Consider the following 23,744-nt stretch of genomic DNA (forward strand, 5'->3'; position numbering starts at 1 on the left):
ATAATTATAATCTTAAAACTCAAATGGGGTGATATTTTAATAGAAAGAAATCCTTGATATCAGATAAGTTGACTTTTAGTATGTGCAAGACAATTTAGAATAATTTATAAATATGAATCAATCAGAATAACTAAGGTGGTATTAAGCTGCTTGTAATCATTGTTGATAGTAAGCTATATTGTCATCTTTGTTGTTTGACCTCCATATTATTTAATTTTTGATGTAGTTAACCACAACGTGAGCTTTTTGAGGATGAAATTCTGTGCCTGTATCCTTCAAAGAACTAAATAGGAAGGTTTGCACACAATACTAGAAATAGTTTTTCTCACCCTGATGAAGATTTCTGATATAGAGTCAACATATTATAAAACTGATTATACCATGGCCATACCCATATTAAGAAATCAACAGTCCTTTGTTGTGCTAAAGAGAGGATATTTACTCTGTATTGAGGGGAAAAAAAGTAGTTGCCTGTTTCTTGGTAAAAATAAATAGGAGTTGTGCCATCTTTAGTTCTTAGGGCCAAACATTACCGAGCACACCTGGAATGAAATCTTCTGGGGACTAATTTTCATAATGTGAGCCACTTTTATATATTATTTCTTATGTAAAATTAGACATGTTGTAAATGTTGCATTACATAAAGATGGAAGGGTTGGCCTTACCAATGATTTTATCTAATCCTTCTTGCTCAGAAGAGGGAAAAGGCCAGCAGTTGCCAATGACAATATATCTCTGGAGGAATTATCTTAAGGAAAAACAGAGTTGTTCCACCACTGAGATACAGATTTTTTGGCCTCAGATCTAGGTGTATGAATTTTAAGCACTTGTAAATACTAAGTTTGCTTTTGCCCTGGAAATCATTCATATCTGAGTTAAATCCAGTATTTTTCACAGACTTTATCACCTTGGACACATAACCTCCCTGCTTTTTTTCTTATCTGCCAGTGGGGTAGTTAAGAGTCCCATCCTCATGAGATGACCCACTGTTAGCACAGTGCCCTGTCGATGGTAAGGGATGGTTAGCCTCTGTTGTTAGCCTTTATGCTTCACCACATTCTCGTCATCCTTTCCGAAGTCATTCCTTCTCCTGCCTTTTGCCTGGCAACTTAAATTTTAAGGGTCCCAGAGTGGTCTAGTTTTGTTTTGGGAGATAGTTCCTCCCTTGCTCTCTCTCCATAATCTAAACTGTTCTGGAACTCTTTATGTATGCTAAGGTAAAACGCCATGAATTTCCAGAAGGGTTTCATATAATCATTATACTTTGTTACTCCTATTACAGTGACGCACTCTACTAATGAATAAAATTAATGTGCTTCTTTAATTCTTGTAACGAAAGTCACCATTTAAATAACTTGTTTAAACTTCTTTGAATCCTCATCAAGTAGATATCAACTTAGATATCTGATGCTGACTCGCTGTAAAGACAAAATCAGATTTGACAGTGACCTGCTAGACCAGTGAAGAGCACAGGCTTCAAAGTCAGATTGAGTGGGGTTTGAAGCCTGTTCCTACCACTTAAAACTGTGTGACCCTGGGCTTGTAACCCAGCCTCTCCAGACCTCAGATGGTAAAGACCTGAGAAGTTTGTCGGGAAGATGAAATGAGTTAATACTCGTAAAGCACCTAACACCTTGCCTGACACATAACATTCACGTTTTCTGTTATGACATAAGTCTGGCAGTTACTTCTCCGATCACTAGTTGTTGACTAACATTATATTTTCACACTAAAGATGAACCATTTAAGAAATACCTTAAAGAAATTATAGTAAACTTGTAGGATTCTGTTTTTCAGTGTTTATCGAATGTCCTCTGTTTGCCAGGGAATGTGCTGAGTTAGTGTTTTCATCCGGCTCTTCGGGGTTGCAGGGAAGAGAGACATGTTAGGGTTTATTTCAGTGCAAAATAAAGGACCCGTGGAGTTTCTGCACATACATGTGGCCTCTGGAGAACATGGTGATTCACCACCTGGGGAGGTATGTGTAAAAGTAGCTCCAGCTGGCTGACATCATGGACAGGGGACCCAGGTACAACTCTTACGTTTATTGCTTATTCCCTTCTCCTTGTCTCTAACTACATCTTCCTTCTGACTAATTTCTCTCTTCTGCCTTATTTCTGTCTCATTGATCCTATTTACTACTTTGCTCTTTTTCTCTATTTTGATGCCATTCTTCCTGCCATAACACTCTCCATGTATCTTGTACTCAAACTCCCATAGAGAGGAGGTCTGGTGAAGATGTATAGCACCATCCAGTGTAGAGGGTGTTTGGATCAGGGCACATTCTTACACCAGCCAGTTGTGGACTTCAGGATGGGTTCAAATATATAAAGCATGGTGCCACGGGTGTCAGACACCATCCTGGGAAGAGGAATTGGCTATGGCTGGATAGGCCCTCTGGCTTCTTGTAGGGTGCCTTTTGTGGCCTGTCCAGGACATTTGGCACTGATGATAGAAGAATGAATAAGATGTGGCAACCTGTCCCAGAAGAGCTCCCAGTGTGGTGAGGGAAGCAGATATTTAAACAAATACTTGAGTTTATGCTGTATGATAATTAATACTAGCATACGGGGAGGAAATGGCTAACTGCTGTAGAATGGCAGTAGGAAATTCTTTACTGAAGGCATATGAGATGACAAAAGGCGTATTCCTTTCAGGATATAAATCATCTGCAAAGACAGAGAGATGTGAAATATCTTGGTGTGCTTAAGAAGAGAGTATTTTAGTGCTGTGAGAAGAGGGCAATGGCTGGCATTTAAGGGGTTCCAGGAAGAGGGTCTAGTATATGATACCAGTGAGGCTAGTCAGAGTGTTAGAAACAGAACTAGGGAAAAATCATCTCCTAGAAAACAGGTGGGGGAGAGCTACAAGAGTGGCAGTCTTATCAACAATGGCTGGTACCACAGTGGGTCAGATAAAGGCAGGACTGAGTGGCTTCACTGAGAAGGGGCCGTTGAAGCATCTCGTTTTATAGCAGGTAAATTCTGTAGGTCTAGGAAGAGTCTAAACTAGAAACCTAACCTCAGGGGAAAAAGGTTTTTTGAAGCTCTAGGTCAATCACAAATTCATTCTGAGGAATGTTTAGAAACCAAAAAATGCAAGAAACCTCATGTTTTCTAAATAAATAGGAAAGGAGGATAAAGCTTAATCTGTAACAATGTTAAGTTTCTCATAGTTATCTGAATAAAATTTTATTAGGTCTTCAAAGTAGTTTCTCAAAATATATATGTTTGTTTTGTTAAAAAGTCAGAAATATACAAGCTACTATTTTAGTTAAAATAAGAAGTATGGTTCTAGGTAATAGATAGGGCAAGAGTAACTCTCTTATTCATGTTTAACCAAAATGGATTAGAGGCCCTCTAATCTCACAGTGATTTTACAACTATCTGTTTAGATTAGTTTGTGTTTAAAAAAACAAACAAACAACTTTCCTGTTATAACTATGATATTAACTGGATAAGATGCCTAATCACTGCTATATACATGTAGACATACACACATAGCTGGTAAAAATAAAAACCCTGTTTATGTCTGATCTGTGAAGACTATATGTTAAGGTTATAACAAAACGGTAAGTATGTAAGGAAAACTTGTTTTTCTTTTCAGAGATAAATGAAGCTAAGTAGGTATGATTTTTTTTTTTTCTGGCATGTAGAATAGAATTTACTGTATATTTCATTGAATCTAAGATTCCATTGGTTATAAATTGTACCATTATTTTCTATACCATGAAGAAATTTTTAAAACCCTGTCCATTAAATTATAACAGCATTTGATTCTAAGAGGCATTCAGATTTCAGAGATATTAAAATGTGAGGCACAGGCATGGGAAAGTTGAACTAAGAAAGGAAAGTTTAAAAAAAAAAAAAAAAGAAAGGAAAGTTTATACAAGTGTATTGGAGATGGCAATGGAGCCAGGGACCAGGAGCCCCCATGGCAGGTTCGGAAGAGCTGGGGCTCCAGGAGGACACGCTGAGGGTCCTAGCTGCCTTCCTTAGGCGGGGTAAATTTTTTTTTTTTTAATGTGAAAAACTACACATTTTAGAATTAATGATATATAGTTATTACTTATGAAGACATTAGAAAAAACACTTAGGTTTATATTTGCAGATCAATTTAGGAACAATAAAAATTGTTCTACTGAATAAGATCTAAATTACAAACTGAGTCTTAATTAAATACAGAACTGTAAAAAGATTAACATGAGTAATCATTAAATTTTAAAACTAGGAAGATCCTTACAGCTGCCAAAGATGTTAGTAAATGATCATTCATTTAATATTTGTTTTAACACCTACTGTAAGCCAGACATTGTTAGATGTTGGTTGTATAGCCATGGATGAAACACTCACTGTTCCCTCCCTTTGTGGAGCTTACATTTTGGGGGAGGGGGGTGGTTTATAGGTTTGCAAATTGCAATGAGCACTTTAAAGCAAAAGTACAGAGCTGTGAAAGAGTGGAACTCGAGATTCCTAATTTGAGATTGGGAAGGTCTGTAAGGAGTTGAAGAAAAGCAAAAGAGTGGGTAGAAATGAACAAGGTAAAAAGTAGACAAATAAGAAACAGCCTGTGCAAAAAACCCGAGCAGGAAAGATGTTGGAGCCAGGCAGTGAAAGAAACAACAGAAGCGGGTGGGCGGTCCGGGTGACTTCAGTTGAGCTAAGACTGGATGATGCAGGGCCTCACAGGCCATAACATTCTGGATTTTAGTCTAAGCCCAGGGGGAAGCCACCAGAGGGTTTTAATGGGGGAGGTGACCTTGGCTGCTCTGTGAAGCCTGGATTGGAGTAAGATTCAAAGTGAAGAAGCTGTTGCTAGTTCAGACCAACTAAGTTGGCAACTTGGCCTGGGTGTTTTGAACGGAAGATCTGTTTTCTTGAAAATAATTTGTCAGTATTACCCGAAGTCTTAATTTTGTGTACATTTGGACCCAGCAGTTCCACTTCAGGGCATTTATTCTAAAGAAATAATCTTAGATGTGTGCAGAAGTTGAGCTACTAGTATGTTTATCCTCTATTATTTATAATAAGAAATTGGTTGGAAAGATGATAGTATTTTGAAAACAAGTGGAAAGGAAAGAGGAAAATCATACTGACTTTAAGGAAGCCACATCATCCAGGAAGATTTGTTTAGATAAGGAGAGTTCTCTGTGTGTTTGAGCGGGTACTAGGGAAAAGACACTGAAAATACAGAATTGAGAAGAGATGCTCATAAAACAAATTTGGGGGAGGAGAGACATCTAGGACCAGGGGAAGATAAGGAGTGCTGGGAGTGCTGCACCATCTGGTGTAAAAATGCACTGCAGTTCTACAATGGGACTTACTAGCCTGGGAACCTAAGCCATGCCTTGCAACATTGTTACAGGGGGGAAAGTGCTTTTCAAACCAGAGTTGTAAGTGAATTTGTAGTATGCAGTCAGCCCATGAATTTGATTGCCTATAAATCTGAGCTTCCCTGGGTAAGTACTGACTGAGCAGGATGAATTTTTGAGAGAGTATTGCTCTGTCTCTACCCTCCCTGCCTTCTTTCCCTCTCCCTTACTTTCTCCCTTACTTTCCCCCTTCCCTTTCCTCCCTCCCTTCCCTCCCTCCCTTCCTTAGCCTCTCGTCCCTCCCTATTCCTCTGACCCACCCCTAACATTTACACTTCAGGATATATTTAGGGAAGGAAAAACAGCCAAACACTTAAGTGTTTTATTATTTAAGTAAATAATAAAATCAACTTCCCCCCTCCTTCCCTCCCTTCCTTCTTCCCTCCCTCCTTCCCTCCCTCCCTCCCACATTGCTTCTTTCTTTGTGACAGTTTTTGTACCTGTGTGGTGGAAATATTTTACTATACGGTCTTAGTGCCCCTTTGCAAGTTTCAAATGTTAGTGTTCTTTGCATTACTAAAAATACCTAGGCCAGTCTCTGGCACAGAGGTATTTAACATACTGGTTTTCACTCCCCTCACAGTGTTGATGCTTAAGTAAAACCAGTTAACTGTTATTTCCTTTCTAGTGCATATTTAGTTTTAAGTAGGGTTTTTTTGTCTTGTTCTTTGGGTTGTTTTTTTTTTTTCTGGTTCTTTGCAAATACTGCTGCTTTACAGTTATGATTAGCTGGAAAATTCCTAGAGGAGTTTAAATTTGACTTTTTGGTAAGCTTGCAGTTATCATCTCTGGTATTTCCTTGAGTATTTCCTTTTCCTATCAGTGTAAAGAAATAACTATTCTGTAGCTCTACAGAATTTCCAAAATAGTTACTGAAGTTAGCTTAGTATTTTTAAAATTGTTACTTCTCCCAGAATGCAGTTGCTTTAACTCTTTCCTTATGAACCAGTTTTAAAACCCATGGCTGTATATATATTGTGTGTTGCATATATCCATGTATGGATATGAGTGTATTTTGAAGTTAGTGGATATCTTACCTATTAGGCTTTGTAGAAATAGTTCTCAAAAGTTACCAGCCTGCAGGTTATTTTATTATGGTAACTCCACAATATATTATGGAGTAAAGGTTAAAATGTTTGTACCAGGTAATTTTTACTATTTATATGTGGGGTACCCCAAGTACTATATCATGTTCTGAGAAAACAAATTTGATCATTGAGGTGTTGAAAAAATATGTGGGATCACAGAAGATGTGGTTAGGTTTCACCTAGCTTATTAAATATTTAGCTGATTTCAGCAAATGAGCATATCCACCAGATTTTATCTGTATTGACTTAAATTGTTGGAATTCCTGGGATAAACAGTAGTAAAATACTCTTCTAAATATTTGTCTGTTATATACTTGAGTATGTTAGAATGGTGTAATTAGGAACAGTGCAGTTTTCATGAATGTATTTGTTAATGCAGTGCTTAATGTCTTAGGATGCTTTTTATTAACTACCTAGAAACAAAGGTCTGCAGTAATATTACTAGTAAGCCTGCACCGTCTATATAGAACCTTTCTGTTTTTTTTATATATAAATTTATTTATTTATTTATGGCGGTGTTGGGTCTTCATTGCTGTGTGCAGGCTTTCTCTAGTTGTGGTGAGCGGGGGCTACTCTTCGTTGTGGTGCGTGGGCTTCTCATTGTGGTGCTTGTTGCAGAGCACGGGCTGTAGGCGCACGGGCTTCAGTAGTTGTAGCATGCAGGCTCAGTAGTTGTGGCTCGCGGGCTCTAGAGTGCAGGCTCAGTAGTAGTGGCGCACGGGATTAGTTGCTGTGCGGCATATGGGATCTTCCCGGACCAGGGCTCGAACCCGTGTCCCCTGCATTGGCAGGTGGATTCTTAACCGCTGTGCCACCAGGGAAGCCCAGAACCTTTCTTTTTAAAGGCTAATATTATTGAACTCATGTTATCAGGCAACATTCAACACTATCCATGTTATAATTTCAACAATATAATGTGATTCACAATGATATTTTCATATCTTGCTTAAATCATTTAGGGGTTTTAGCAGTTATCTTTTTAGTTACATGTCCATTGAAAGTATGAAATAGAACCGTATTGTTCTTGGAAATTTTTTTTCATATATAAATCTCATTCTCCTTCCATTTTAGTCGTGAGATGGAGAATAAAGAAACTCTCAAGGGGTTGCACAAGATGGACGATCGCCCAGAAGAACGAATGATCAGGGAGAAACTGAAGGCAACCTGTATGCCAGCCTGGAAGCACGAATGGCTGGAAAGGAGAAACAGGAGAGGCCCTGTGGTGAGTGACTGTGGGTTACCTGCTAATAAGGAAGAAAGCATAGGAGGAAATGAAAAATTAAGCATAAATAGATCCTCTTGTAAGCTTTTTTTTCCTTCTTCATTTTAAATGCAGTGGTTTTATTTGCCTTGATATTTTCTAGACAATTGAACAAAACATAGCTAAAACTATTAAGCAACTTAAACTGTTCTAAGAACGAATCCCTTTGGTTGAGTGGGAGAGGTAATGCTTAAAGCAACACTGCCCTCTAATGTTAGTATCTAAAATCCTTTAATTAGAGATTTACATTGTACTTAAAAAAGAAAAGCAATTTTTCCAATTTTATTTTGATGTTTTATCTCTAAGGTAGGATCTAAGGATCTTAATTCCAAATCTTCTAAAATCATGTATGACAACATTTTAAAATGTATTATGTATTATCAACATTTAGTTGATAAAGCCTAAATGACTAAAATCTGTGTGGGTAAAAAATAGTCTTCATTTATGGCTTAAAGTAATAATAAAGAGAAGCTGATATATTGTCTGTTGTGTTTGTATAATACTGCATAATAAAAAACTCACTGAGCTCATGCCTTAGTCTGATGTTCAAATTTACTTATTTTTTTAATTTTTTAACTAATAAACATATTGGCATTTTAATTTAGGTGGTAAAACCAATCCCTATTAAAGGAGATGGATCTGAAATTAATACCTTGGCAGCTGAGTCTCAAGGAGAGGGCCAGGCAAGCGCTGCTTCCTCAGCTCCCAAAGGCCGACGCAGTCCTTCCCCTGGCAGCTCCCCATCAGGCCGCACAGTGAAATCTGAATCTCCAGGAGTAAGGAGAAAAAAAGTTTCCCCGGTGCCTGTAAGTTAATGATTTAGCAAATATGTTAAGTTTCTACAATCTTTAAACTTATTTATAACACAGAAAAGATTGGCTAGCCGTCTGTTAGAGCAACAATTCCCAAAGTATGGCCCACAGACCCTTGCTTGGGGGAACCTGCCCTGAGATGCTTCCTGTGGATCCATTAGGTCAAAACTAATTTTGTAATAAAACTGAGATGTTATTTGCCTCTTTTACTGCATTGACATTTACAGTGGTGGGTAAAACTGCTGGTGAATTTGCCTGAATTAAAGCTCTGACTGTAGAAACTGTATTCTTCACTTGGGTATTTGGCAAACATTTTCCTTAAGAAGAATTAAGTAAGACTCACTTCAAGGAAAACAACTGATATGTTTCTTCACTAGTGGTAAAATTTGAAATTTCAAGCAAAAATTAAGAGTTTTGGAAAACTCATATCCACCACTGTAAGCTTGAAAGCTTCCCAATACTTAGACTTTTCTATAGGCCAGTGATATTATCAAATGTGATTTTTTTTTTGTATATTGCATAATGAAATGTATGAACTTTTAGAAGATCTGCATAACTTAGTGAACCAGAATTTTCCATATGACCAGTGAATGATGAAACAAAATCATTCTTTAGTAAATGATCCATCCAAGTATATAAAATAAACCATCTAGATTTAATGTAACAGTAGGAAAAATTTGTTTATGTGGTTTCAGATTCCACATTACAGCCTCCTTTAAGGAAACCACTCCTTTGATGTAGTATCAAAGAAGAATATTCATCATGATTTGAAAAGGATTTTCCAAATACGTATCTGTGTGAGGCCAGATTTTCTTCATGTACTTTAACCAAAACACCGTTATCACAGCAGATTGAATGCAGAAGCATAGATGAGAATGTAGGTGTCTTCTGTATAGAGCCAGACATCAAAGAGACTTATAAAAAGATAGGTGCTAACCCCTCTGAGAGAGACAGACGGACTTCCACTGGCAGAAAGCAAGTTAAACATTCTAACCTTGAAGAACAAATGAGTGAATGGCAAAATGACTGAGATATAGTGACCACAATGGGAGATTTGGTTTTCCTCACATCCGAGGTTGTTAAAGCATATAAATACTTCAAAAAGTAAATTTTAAGTAAAAATTGTTACAGTAAATACAATAAATAGTATTTATTGGCTTTATGTGGACACACCTTTAAATTAGCTGCTCAAAACAGGATCTTATTAGCTCAAGAATCTGCAAATTGGGCAGGGCTCAGCAGGAATGGCTTATGTCTGCTCCCCATGGCATCTGCAGAAGCTGGAATATGCAAGACTGCTTCTTCACTCACATATCTGGTGCTTCACCTCGAACAGTTGGGGGCTGTTGGCACCTCTTTCTTACAGTATGGAAATTGGGTTGCAACAAGTGTTTCAAGCTAGGAGAGCACAAGGAACAGATTCTCTCTCACAGCCCTCAGAAGGAACCAACTCTGCCAGCACCTTGATCTTGGACTTCAAGCCTCTGGAACTATGAGACAATAAATTTCTAAGTCCAAAAAAAAAATTTGTGATTCAAGAGGGCAAATCTCAGCGTGGAAGCTCTTATCAAGGCACCACTTGCATCATGTTTACTAATGCCTTATTACCCAAAGCCGGTTACATGCCCAAATCCAGAATCCACGTGGTAGAGGACTACAGAAGGGTGTAAATACTGGGAGGTGTCGTTCATGGGGGCCATTCAAAGTAAAAGTCTACCACAAGTAAATACAGAATTGGGTCTCCCCTCCCCCTACACCTGTTTTGGGATATGTGCTAGACAAAGTTACTTCCTTATTCTTTATAACAGCTACCTAACATTTCATTATCTGGATAAATCATGGCTTATTTGGTAAACTACATCCTAATGGACATTTATATTCCTTCTTAACTTCCATTACTAAAAACAATGGTGCAAAAATATTTTTTATGCATACATCATTTTGCACATCTTTGAGCATATCCATAGTCTGAATACTTAGCAAGTCCAATAGCAGATGCATGTGTACTTGTTTTTGGTTTTGTTTTACTTTTTAGTAATTGCCTATTAAAAAATAATGGTTTTATTAAGATATAATTCATATAATGTACAATTCACCTGTTTAAATTGTACTGTTCATTGAGTTTTGGTATATTCACATAGTTGTAGCCATCACTACAATAAATTTTAAAACACTTTCACCACCCCAACAAGAAACCCCAGGCTAATTAGCAGTCTCTCCCCAGCCCTAGGCAACCACTAATCTACTTTCTGACTATATATAATTTGCCTATTCTGGACATTTTATATAAATGGAATCATATAATATGTATGGTCTTTTGTGACTGGTTTTTTGCACTTCGCATCATGTTTTCAAGGTTCATCCATGGTATAACTCCATTCATTTTTAATTGTAGAATAATATTCTATTGTATGGATATACATATTTTGTTTATTCACTGCTCAGTTGATGGGCATTTTGTTTCCACTTCTGGCTATTATGAATAATGATACTGTGAACATTTCTGTACACAGTTTTGTGTGGACATATCTTTTCATTTTTCTTGGGTATGTACCTAGGAGTGGGATTGCTAGATCATATGTTTCACAAAGCAGCTACACCATTTTACATTCCCGCCAGCACTGTATGAGGCTTCCAGTTGCTTCGTTTTCTCGTCAGCTTTTATTACCTTTTAACTATTTAGGTAGGCATCAGAAAGAACTAGAATTTCCACTGGGCACTGATGGAAAGACCAAGTTCTAGGGGAATCAGTGAAGTGGAGTGAGAGTGACATATATCACCCTCACCACAGGAGAGTTTTTATCAGCCTCCAGTGAGATGTCTTAATCTGGGAAGAGTCACTTGCCACTAGTTCTCTACAGAGTGTACCATGGGGGGAATTCCATGGAGCTGTTTGTAAATTACCAGTCACAAAAGAGCATTTAGTAATCCCTTAAGTGGAAACCAGGAAATTGGATGCTTAATTTTTATCACTAGAAACAAATCATTTTACCTGCTTATAAGGCGAATTTTCTGTGCTTTTTATTTTGATTTACATAATACTTTTCAAAGAAGTCAAATACTTACATAGTAATTCGTAAAATTACCACATGGTTGTCTCTCTAGGCCAAAGATTTATTATTAGTTACAGGGATGACAGATTTTAGAAGTTTACTCATAATGAGTATATCAGACAAATACATTTGCAAAATACATTTTGTCCCATCATATTATACATTAGGCATTTTTTCAGAATATGAAAATGGTGTCGGCTATGACCTTTTTTAGGTAACATTTTTCTAATGGAGAAGTGAGCAATTTACCTAATTTTTATTTTTTTTAAAGCATTTCTTAATTTTTTTAAAAATTTATTTATTGTATTTTATTTTTGGCTGCATTGGGTCTTTGTTGGTGTGTGTGGGTTTTCTCTAGTTGCGGCCAGCAGGGGTTACTCTTCTTTGCGGTGCGCAGGCCTCTCATTGCGGTGGCTTCTCTTGTTGCGGAGCACAGGCTCTAGGCGCGTTGGCTTCAGTAGTTGTGGCACGTGGGCTCAGTAGTTGTGGCACGTGGGCTGAGTAGTTGTGGCTCGCGAGCTCTAGAGCTCAGGCTCAGTAGTTGTGGTGCACGGGCTTAGTTGCTCTGCGGCATGTGGGATCTTCCCGGACCAGGGCTCGAACCCGTGTCCCCTGCATTGGCAGGTGGATTCTTAACCACTGTGCCACCAGGGGAGTTCCCCTAATTTTTAAATGTTGTGAAGTTTCAGAGCGGGAGAATCACACCACCTCGAAGAGCCCCTTCACCGGATGGCTTCTCACCATACAGCCCTGAAGAAACAAACCGCCGTGTAAACAAAGTGATGCGGGCCAGGCTGTACTTACTGCAGCAGATAGGGCCCAACTCCTTCCTGATTGGAGGAGACAGCCCAGACAATAAATACCGGGTGTTTATTGGGCCTCAGGTAGGAATTGTCACCATTTTACTTTTTATTAGGATGTGGTACTAACTCTATGCACTGTAACATTCTTAAATTTAGATCAGTTGTGTGATTCTCTTTAGTGAACTAAAGAGAATTCAAATTATATTGTGGGAACTAATAAACACTTTTACTTAATGTGTTTATGAAGGGTTTTACTATGATTTAATATACTTCAGAATACAAATTTGGTCTTTTTAAGAAACCAAAAATAAGAGATTAATTCATGGAGATAGCTGTAGGCTTTTCTTGCGTATCCTTATATATCTTATTATATAAGGATAATGAAGAAAATTATAGAAAGTTTACTATAATAAACTTGGAAATATTTAAAAGTGATCAACTTAGGAGTTCTAATAGAACACAGATTTATTAAACTATAGGTTTGTGTTTTTTTTAAACTCTTTAGAACTGCAGCTGTGGGCGTGGAACATTTTGTATTCATCTACTATTTGTTATGCTCCGAGTGTTTCAGCTAGAACCTTCAGACCCAATGTTATGGAGGAAAACTTTAAAGAATTTTGAGGTAATTTTTTAATAACTCCTTTATAGTAAAATTGTCAACAGATTTTTATGATATTCCTGACATTTTTCCATGAGCTTTAAATTTAAATAGACAGTGGTCATTTTAAAGGTGTGAAGGTATGTAAGGATTACTTGATGTTTGTAAATAGTTCTCTTATAGTCTATTGACTAATTAGTTTTTTCTTCTAGACTAAAAAAAAGTGAACACTGACCTGCTGTAAAAATACTATCCTTAGTAAGCTATATGTATTCTTATTTTTGAAGCCCTTAAATTGGCTTTGTGAAAAACTTAGAAAATAAAAGGCAAATAATTCAATCTCTAGAACTCTTCATATGTATATTATGGCACAAATGTCATTGTTACTGTCTTTTTTCAATGTTAGGTTGAGAGTTTGTTCCAGAAATATCACAGTAGGCGTAGCTCAAGGATCAAAGCTCCATCTCGTAACACCATCCAGAAGTTTGTTTCACGCATGTCAAATTCTCATACATTGTCATCATCTAGCACTTCTACATCTAGTTCAGAAAACAGGTTAGTACTTTTTAAGGAATTAAAAGCATTAATCCAGTGTTACTTTTTAATTTTAGGGGTAATTTTTATATATATACTTGTTAAGTTGCTCTAAAATGATATAATTATTGAATCTTGGCTTTCAAGGTAAAATCAAGGGTAAAAAACAGTAAAGGTCATCTAAGTATATATATTTGGATATTTTGTCCTGAAAACTACAGTGTTGAAAACGGCACCTTAAATATCAGAATATAATAAATGTCCATTTCACAAGAAAAATCAAGTGGCAGGTATAAAATAAGTAGCTACTGTTTATCAATCATTACTTTGTGCCAAGCACCTTATATGTTGGTCTCATTAGGTAGGTTTTATCACTTTTGCAGATAATGAACCTGAGGCATTATATAAAGAATATGTCTATAATTTTTTGATATAAATAAATTGTGTACAAGGCAAAGTGGTTATCCAGAATCACTTTCAAATATAGGATGTTTAAATTTCATGACATCACTCCTTCTCTCATAGATACTCTCAGGGAATCCTCATTACAGCCTATTTTACATGTGAGAACATAAGCAGGCTCTTCTGAACAAAGAGACTAATAAGCTGTAATTAAGAGATACAGTAGCTGTTAATCATAGTTGTTAATTAAAATCTGCAGTGCTTCTCAAACTTTCCCATTGCTTAGTTGCTGATAAGAATAAACTCATGAAGGATCTGAGATGTATAGCCCAATATGACAGGTGTGAAAAAATTAAGAGTATTATCATAAAAAGTCATGTCAGTTTTCTTTCTTTTCCAAGATTTCTTTATTGCTTTAATGAAAAAATGAGGTTCTTAAAAATTACTCCAGAAAGGAGTGCTGCTTCTCTTAGGAGGGCACCCCCTGTGTGTTCCCAGGAACCTCAGTCTGAGAAGCACTGGTGTAAGTGCTTTTAAGTCTCATTCTCATCCCATCAATCTTTTAAGTATTGTAACTACTTCAAAATTCATGAGGAATAGAAAGTGATGATATCAGGACAAGGGCATGATGAAGTCAAGAATTGAGAGAGAAGTTTTTTCATCTATGGAAAAAGTAAATGTTTGAATTTCATTATTTTATATTAAATGAATTGATTTTAGAATGAGAGTTTTATGAGTTTTTTTGGACATTAGAGATTTTCCAGTTTACATGATAAATAAAGCCAGAAGAGGTCATTTGAACAAAGGCAGAACTGGAACCTGAGTATCCTGATTTCTAGTTCAGGGCTCTTTCTCTTACCTGTTATCTCTTCTAAATAAATGAAAAAATTAGCTTTACTTCTCAAGCTTCCTTACCCAAACTTCTAGAGCCTTTCTCCTTTTGATTGATACTTCTGTAGCTTTTTATTTTGGGAAAAAAAAAAAACTGCTTAAAAAACCAGGTGGCCAAAGTTAAAATAGAAAGTCTCTTTCTCTAAGATGAAAAAAAGTACCCTTTCAATATGGGCTGGCCATAATTGGGGGGTTTTATTGATTCATTTGAATTTTTTGTATCCAAGGGGGGAAACCAAAGAAGTTATAATCTTCCTAAGATTATACTGTGTAGGTAAGTAGGTTAATGTTTCATGTAATCACAAATTTTTATGTCTAAAATAAATATTTTAAGACTAAAATTATTAAAAATATTATCTGGAGATCTTATTGCAGTATATTAATTTTAAATGGTATATAAGTGAAACAATGAAAAACAGAATTGGGACAGATTGAATATGCATATAAAAAATAATTAACAAAACCTTACCAACAAAATAAAAGCTGCAAACAGAAACCTAGGGTCCAGGACATAAATGGGCAAAGGACATGAAGAGAATTTCCACAAAAGAACAATTTCAGGGTGCTGACAAACATGAAAACTGTTCAGGCAACCTAATAACTTAGGAAATGCTCATTTAAAAAAATATATATATATCAGATTTATTTACAGAATTAGTAGATCCTTTGTAATGCGACAGTTCAGTTCTTATAAGATGCTTTACTGTACGTAGTGGTATAGCCTTTCTGGAAAAAAATAAATGTGACTTTTTAAAATGTTTATAGTCATTGATCCAGTAAATGTATTTTTTTTTAAGAAAAAAATTTTAATTTGAGAAATGTACAAGACTTACATATATGGCTGTTTCTCACAGTACTATGGTGAAAAATTGGGAACAACTTAAATATCCAGCAAATGAATGGTTAAAATATACCCATATTATGAATATTTCATGCAGCCATTAGACTTATGCTTTTGAAGAACACTGAGTGGCATGAAATAAAATCCAGATTATAATACTGTCATGCACGAACCCATTTTTTATATATAAAAGGTATTATAGGTACATAAATATTGAAATGAATAAAAAAATTAATGGTTATTAATGGGTGGTATTATGACAGGTGACATTTTTATACTTTAAATACTTTGGGCTTTGAGGGTCATTGGGTCTCTGTCACAACTATTCAGCTCTGCCCTTGTAGCTGAAGTAGCTGTAGACAATATGTGAATGAATTGGTGTGGCTGTGTTGCAATAAATCTTTACTTACAGAAGCTTGACTAATTTGATCCCCCTTTAGTTCGCTAATCCCTGCTCTCTACTCAAGTGATTTTACTTCTGAAGAAACTGCTAGAAAGAAAATCTGAAATGTCAAAAAAAGAGGGCACAAAGAGGTTTCTAACGGTTTCTTAAAATGTGGAAACAACTCAAATGTCCAGCAATAAGTGGGTGCTTAAGAAGTTAGGATCTGTCTAATCAATGAAAAATTATGCCACCACTTGAAGAGTTTAATAAGTAGAATTTTTACGATAAATCTCTTAAGAACATGAAATTGTACATGTATATAGATAAATGATCTGAATAATGTTTACAAAATATGTACTTGGAAAAAGGGCAGAAAATACCCCAGAATGGAATATTTTTAAGTCAGAAAAGCATTTAAGAAATAAGTTGCACTTACAATTTGACTAAATTGTGGAACTTTATTTCTCCTGTATTTAAGTCTTTTGAATAAGCTAATTTTGGTGTAATTATTTGAAAAATTATTTGATCTTGGGTCATCTTTGCCATTAGTATTTTTATTTTAGATTGTTGTGTAAATCATTTCTGCAGTGTTTCGTTAATTTTTGTCATTAATACATGCATATTTTAATAGCTTTTCCCGCCTCCTCATAGCTCCATAATTGTGAAAAGAGATAGAGAGACAGGATAGATAAATGGGAGGGAGAGAGACTAGTAAGTGTGCTTCAGCTCAGGAATCACACATCACGACATTGATGACATATTTCTTCAGCTTTCAGGGAAGTTTTCTGGGGAACTGTTATTTCCTGTCAGTCACTCAGACCTGTTTTTCAGGAATTATAGCTTAAGGTAGTAGAAGTGTAATATTGAGCCCACGGGAAAGCCTGAGCTTAGTAGAAGCACGAATTTGTAGGGATAAGTAGGTTATGGGATATTCTCCTCAAGTTAAAGCCAAATGATAGATTTGCCACGAACTGTTCTGTGATCTTGGGCAGCTTACTTATAATACCCCAGAATCTTGTCTTTATGTTGTAATGGAAATATTGTTATTTTATTTATTTTCTTTTTCTAACATCTTTATTGGGGTATAATTGCTTTACAGTGGTGTGTTAGTTTCTGCTTTATAACAAAGTGAATCAGTTATACATATACATATGTTCCCATATCTCTTCCCTCTTGTGTCTCCCTCCCTCCCACCCTCCCTATCTCACCCCTCCAGGCGGTCACAAAGCACCGAGCTGATCTCCCTGTGCTATGCAGCTGCTTCCCAGTAGCTATCTACCTTACATTTGGTAGTGTATATATGTCCATGCCTCTCTCTCGCTTTGTCACAGCTCACCCTTCCCCCTCCCCATATCCTCAAGTCTGTTCTCTAGTAGGTCTGTGTCTTTATTCCTGTCTTACCCCTAGGTTCTTCATGACATTTTTTTTTCTTAAATTCCATATATATGTGTTAGCATACGGTATTTGTCTTTCTCTTTCTGCCTTACTTCACTCTGTATGACAGACTCTAGGTCTATCCACCTCATTACAAACAGCTCAATTTCGTTCATTTTTATGGCTGAGTAATATTCCATTGTGTATATGTACCACATCTTCTTTATCCATTCATCTGATGATGGGCACTTAGGTTGTTTCCATCTCTGGGCTATTGTAAATAGAGCTGCAATGAACATTTTGGTACATGACTCTTTTTGAATTATGGTTTTCTCAGGGTATATGCCCAGTAGTGGGATTGCTGGGTCGTATGGTAGTTCTATTTGTAGTTTTTTAAGGAACCTCCATACTGTTCTCCATAGTGGTTGTACCAATTCACATTCCCACCAGCAGTGCAAGAGTGTTCCCTTTTCTCCACACCCTCTCCAGCATTTATTGTTTGTAGATTTTTTGATGATGGCCATTCTGACTGGTGTGAGATGATATCTCACTGTAGTTTTGATTTGCATTTCTCTAATGATTAATGATGTTGAGCATTCTCTCATGTGTTTGTTGGCAGTCTGTATATCTTCTTTGGAAAAATGTCTGTTTAGGTCTTCTGACCATTTTTGGACTGGGTTGTTTGTTTTTTTGTTATTGAGCTGCATGACCTGCTTGTAAATTTTGGAAATTAATCCTTTGTCAGTTGCTTCATTTGCAAATATTTTCTCCCATTCCAAGGGTTGTCTTTTGGTCTTGTTTATGGTTTCCTTTGCTGTGCAAAAGCTTTGAAGTTTCATTAGGTCCCATTTGTTTATTTTTGTTTTTATTTCCATTTCTCTAGGAGGTGGGTCAAAAAGGATCTTGCTGTGATTTATGTGATAGAGTGTTCTGCCTATGTTTTCCTCTAAGAGTTTGATGGTGTCTGGCCTTACGTTCAGGTCTTTAATCCATTTTGAGCTTATTTTTGTGTATGGTGTTAGGGAGCGATCTAATCTCATACTTTTACATGTACCTGTCCAGTTTTCCCAGCACCACTTATTGAAGAGGCTGTCCTTTCTCCACTGTACATTCCTGCTTCCTTTACCAAAGATAAGGTGACCATATGTGCGTGGGTTTATCTCTGGGCTTTCTATCCTGTTACATTGATCTTTCTGTTTTTGTGCCAGTACCATACTGTCTTGATTACTGTAGCTTTGTAGTATAGTCTGAAGTCAGGGAGCCTGAGTCCTCCAGCTCCGTTTTTCGTTCTCAAGATTGCTTTGGCTATTTGGGGTCTTTTGTGTTTCCATACAAATTGCGAAATTTTTTGTTCTAGTTCTGTGAAAAATGCCATTGGTAGTTTGATAGGGATTGCATTGAGTCTGTAGATTGCTTTGGGTAGTGGAGTCATTTTCACAATGTTGATTCTTCCAATCCAAGAACATGGTATATCTCTCCATGTATCATCTTTAATTTCTTTCATCAGTGTCTTATAATTTTCTGCATACAGGTCTTTTGTCTCCTTAGGTAGGTTTATTCCTAGATATTTTATTCTTTTTGTTTCAATGGTAAATGGGAGGGTTTTCTTGATTTCACTTTCAGATTTTTCATCATTAGTGTATAGGAATGCCAGAGATTTCTGTGCATTAATTTTGTATCCTGCAACTTTACCAAATTCATTGATTAGCTCTAGTGGTTTTCTGGTGGCCTCTTTAGGATTCTCTATGTATAGTATGATGTCATCTGCAAACAGTGACAGCTTTACTTCTTCTTTTCCGATTTGGATTCCTTTTATTTCCTTTTCTTCTCTGATTGCTGTGGCTAATACTTCCAGAACTATGTTGAATAAGAGTGGTGAGAGTGGGCAACCTGGTCTTGTTTCTGATCTCAGTGGAAATGCTTTCAGTGTTTCACCATTGAGGATGATGTTGGCTGTGGGTTTGTCATATATGGCCTTTATTATGTTGAGGAAAGTTCCCGCTATGCCTACTTTCAGCAGGGTTTTTATCATAAATGGGTGTTGAATTTTGTCAAAAGCTTTCTCTGCATCTATTGAGATGATCATATGGTCTTTTGTCTCCTTCAATTTGTTAATATGTTTTATCCCATTGATTGATTTGTGTGTATTGAAGAATCCTTTCATTCCTGGAATAAACCCCACTTGATCATGGTGTACGATCCTTTTAATGTGCTGTTGGATTCTGTTTGCTAGTATTTTGTTGAGGATTCTTGCATCTATGTTCATCAGTGATATTGGCCTGTAGTTTTCTTTCCCTGTGACATCCTTGTTTGGTTTTGGTATCAAGGTGATGGTGGCCTCGTAGAATGAGTTTGGGAGTGTTCCTCCCTCTGCTGTATTTTGGAAGAGTTTGAGAAGGATAGGTGTTAACTCTTCTCTAAATGTTTGATAGAATTCTCCTGTGAAGCCATCTGGTCCTGGGCTTTTGTTTGTTGGAAAATTTCAATTTCAGTGCTTGTGATTGGTCTGTTCATATTTTCTATTTCTTCCTGATTCAGTCTGGGCAGTTTGTGCATTTCTAAGAATTTGTCCATTTCTTCCAGGTTGTCCATTATATTGGCATAGAGTTGCTTGTAGTAATCTCTCATGATCTTTTGTATTTCTGCAGTGTCAGTTGTTACTTCTTTTTCATTTCTAATTCTATTGATTTGAGTCTTTTCCCTTTTTTTCTTGATGAGTCTCGCTAATGGTTTATCTATTTTGTTTATCTTCTCAAAGAACCAGTTTTTAGTTTTATTGGTCTTTGCTATCGTTTCCTTCGTTTCTTTTTCATTTATTTCTGATCTGATTTTTATGATTTCTTTCCTTCTGCTAACTTTGGGTTTTTTTTGTTCTTCTTTCTCTAATTGCTTTAGGTGCAAGGTAAGGTTGTTTATTCGAGATGTTTCCTGTCTCTTAAGCTTGTATTGCTATAAACTTCCCTCTTAGAACTGCTTTTGCTGCATCCCATAGGTTTTGGGTCGTCGTGTCTCCATTGTCATTTGTTTCTAGGTATTTTTTTATTTCCTCTTTGATTTCTTCAGTGATCACTTCGATATTAAGTAGTGTATTGTTTTGCCTCCATGTGTTTGTATTTTTTACAGATCTTTTCCTGTAATTGATATCTAGTCTCATGGCGATACTTGATACAATTTCAATTTTCTTAAATTTACCAAGGCTTTGTGACCCAAGATATGATCTATCCTGGAGAATGTTCCATGAGCACTTGAGAAAAATGTGTATTCTGTTGTTTTTGGATGGAGCATCCTATAAATATCAATTAAGTCCATCTTGTTTAATGTATCATTTAAAGCTTGTGTTTCCTTATTTATTTTCATTTTGGATGATCTGTCCATGGGTGAAAGTGGGGTGTTAAAGTCCCCTACTATGAATGTGTTACTGTCGATTTCCCCTTTTATGGCTGTTAGTATGTATTGAGGTGCTCCTATGTTGGGTGCATAAATATTTACAACTGTTATATCTTCTTCTTGGATCGATCCCTTGATCATTATGTAGTGTCCTTCTTTGTCTCTTCTAATAGTCTTTATTTTAAAGTCTATTTTGTCTGATATGAGAATTGCTACTCCAGCTTTCTTTTCGTTTCCATTTGCATGGAATATCTTTTTCCATCCCCTTACTTTCAGTCTGTATGTGTCTCTCGGTCTGAAGTGGGTCTTTCGTAGACAGCATATATATGGAAATATTGTTATTGATTTTAAAAGCTGTTCATCACATCATGAAGGTTCAAACAAAAATCTGTAAAATAGAAACAAACCTCCTCCCACTCCAGTCTGGGCTGCACACAATATGACTACTGTTAACAGTTTTTAATACATCTTTTAAAATTGTATAAAGCAAAGAATATAAAACTCTTCTCTGCATTCTGGGTATGCACACACACACACCCCAATACTTCCCTCATCTTTCCTATTGTTAAGCAATATAGTCATGACATATATTTTGATCTGCAACTTTTTAAATTAAAAAAAATTTTTACTTTATATATCAAGAACATTTTCCTCAATACAAAAAAATACACTACTTCAGCTATATAAGATTGTATGGATGTGACACAATATATTTTGCCATTGCCATAATTAATGGACATTTAGTACACCTAATTTTTTGTTGGCCTATTAAATGCAGTAAATTTTATATTTTTTGTTTACTTAAAATATTTCTGAAGGATAGAATTCTAGAAAATAGGTTTTTTTAGGTCATGGATATATACATTTAGTACGTTAAGAAATACTAGCAAATTCCTTTCTAAAAATTTCAGGGTTTTTTTTACTCCCACCGTTAGTGTATATGAGAGCCTGTTTTCCTATGCAGTTATCAACCTACTTAATTTTTGTCAATCAGATTATCCCATTCCCCCCACAAAGACAAATAAAATAAGATAGAGCTTTATTAATTTAACATGTATTTTGTACTTCTCTTTTCACATTTATTGGCTATTGGTCTTTTTTATTTCAACTGCCTTTTTATCTTCTTTGCTTGTTTCACTGTTGAGTTAATATTTTTCTTACTGATTTTATATTCACTTTGTATATAATAGGAATAGTCAAATATATACAGTATAATTTAGATACACATAATAAAGTTAAAATTTTGCCATAAATGGAACCATTCTATACGTTTGAATTCTGTCAGGTTATCTGCTTTTTTTCACCATATGATATATTATGGATATTTTTCTTTGTCATCATTTATGGATCTCTGATCATTTTCAAAGGCTTCATAGTGTCTGGGTGTACCATTTTTTTAACCTTCTTTTGATGTTCCTTTGGTTGATTTTTTTCCTTATGCTAAATAGTTCTGCAGTGAACATTCTCACACATATATCTTTATTATGTCTCTTTATTTCCTAGAAGTCTAGTTGAAAGGTTGTGTGCATTAAAAATGTGACATACTTGTTTCTAGGAAAGTTGGACTATACATGCACCAAAATTGTCTGAGATGGGTCTTCATACTTAAGGACGTGGAATAGATGAGTTCTACAGTCCTTCTAATACTTGAAATCTTGAAACTGTTGGCATGTAGTATGTTTGTACATAGTCAAATCTTATAGCAGTTTGTTTATTCAAAAGGTACAATAACAGAATTTGTGGGATACATATCTCTCTCAGGTTGTAGTTCATATATTGAATTATATTCATAGCAAGGAAAGGTTAAACCATATCCACAACCTATAAATACGTGGTGGTATGAGTCTGATTCAAAATTACTGTATATTAATAAGAGAAATATTTCTCAAATAGTTCATACACAAGACGCTCCTAAACAAGAATTTCTAATCAATTTTTTCCTAGTCTAAAGAAGCCACAGTTGTTTTTAGCATATGGTATTAATTCTGTTCTTTTGTGGTTAATGCTTTTGTTTCCCCTTCTTTATAGTATAAAAGATGAAGAGGAACAGATGTGTCCTATTTGCTTGTTGGGCATGCTTGATGAAGAAAGTCTTACAGTGTGTGAAGATGGCTGCAGGAATAAGCTGCACCACCATTGCATGTCAATTTGTATGTGGCTCTTTTTCTCTCTGTGCTTACTCAACATGGTTACTCTATCAGCTAACTATATTATTTAGGATTTTAACGTGGCCTTCAGCGAGACTGGTGAGAGAAGAAAAGAAGTATACCTAGGCCCTGTAAGAAGTTTTCAACAAGTAGGAGTTTAGGATCTCTTAGGGATGAGCAAAGAAATGTTATAAAGTGTGACGCGTGGTAATGGAAGGCGTGCCCGGAATTAGAAACAGTTCTGATCTGGAAGGTGCACGTGGAGGGAAGGAGGTGGAAGAAGGTCTGGGCAGGCCTTCCAGAGAGGGTAACGCCAAAGCAAGTTTTGGAATAACATTACCAGGTTATCAGGTGGGCAGAATGTTTTGAAAAACAGTAAACAAAGTATATGTTATATATAGCATGTTTAATAAAATAGCATTTGCAACAATTACAAGCATCAGAATAATTTAACCTTCCATGTTTGCCTGTGTTTAGGTAAACATGTAACGTTTTGAGGTTCCTTCCATATAAATCCTATACTAGCCATTATGAACAATTAATACATAAATACTTAATGGTAAACATTTATACTTTTCTAAGTTTTTTTCCATAATTTTTCAGGGGCAGAAGAATGTAGAAGAAACAGAGAACCTTTAATATGTCCCCTTTGTAGGTCTAAGTGGAGATCCCATGATTTCTACAGGTAACAATTAAGACTTAATGATTTGGGTATGTTTAATAAAGAATAAAAATGATGCTCTCAAAGTGTTATTTAAATCTGTTAATTATTTTTAGCAAGCTTTGTTAATTTTTCA

At 36.0% G+C, this 23,744-nt stretch overlaps 1 protein-coding gene across 1 annotated transcript in view; it reads left to right on the forward strand.

The window, feature by feature from the left end:
* Window positions 1–23,744, forward strand: part of MAP3K1 (mitogen-activated protein kinase kinase kinase 1) — a 79,192-nt gene that overhangs the window by 33,283 nt on the left and 22,165 nt on the right. Inside the window, exons 2-8 of the mRNA XM_065874777.1 lie at window positions 7,531–7,681; window positions 8,326–8,526; window positions 12,269–12,469; window positions 12,894–13,010; window positions 13,393–13,541; window positions 22,829–22,950; window positions 23,551–23,632. Coding sequence (XP_065730849.1) covers window positions 7,531–7,681; window positions 8,326–8,526; window positions 12,269–12,469; window positions 12,894–13,010; window positions 13,393–13,541; window positions 22,829–22,950; window positions 23,551–23,632 — 1,023 coding nt within the window. The remainder of the gene's footprint in view (window positions 1–7,530; window positions 7,682–8,325; window positions 8,527–12,268; window positions 12,470–12,893; window positions 13,011–13,392; window positions 13,542–22,828; window positions 22,951–23,550; window positions 23,633–23,744) is intronic.

The sequence above is a fragment of the Phocoena phocoena genome, chromosome 3 (genome assembly GCF_963924675.1).
Source record: "Phocoena phocoena chromosome 3, mPhoPho1.1, whole genome shotgun sequence".
NCBI classification, from domain to species: Eukaryota; Metazoa; Chordata; class Mammalia; order Artiodactyla; family Phocoenidae; genus Phocoena; species Phocoena phocoena.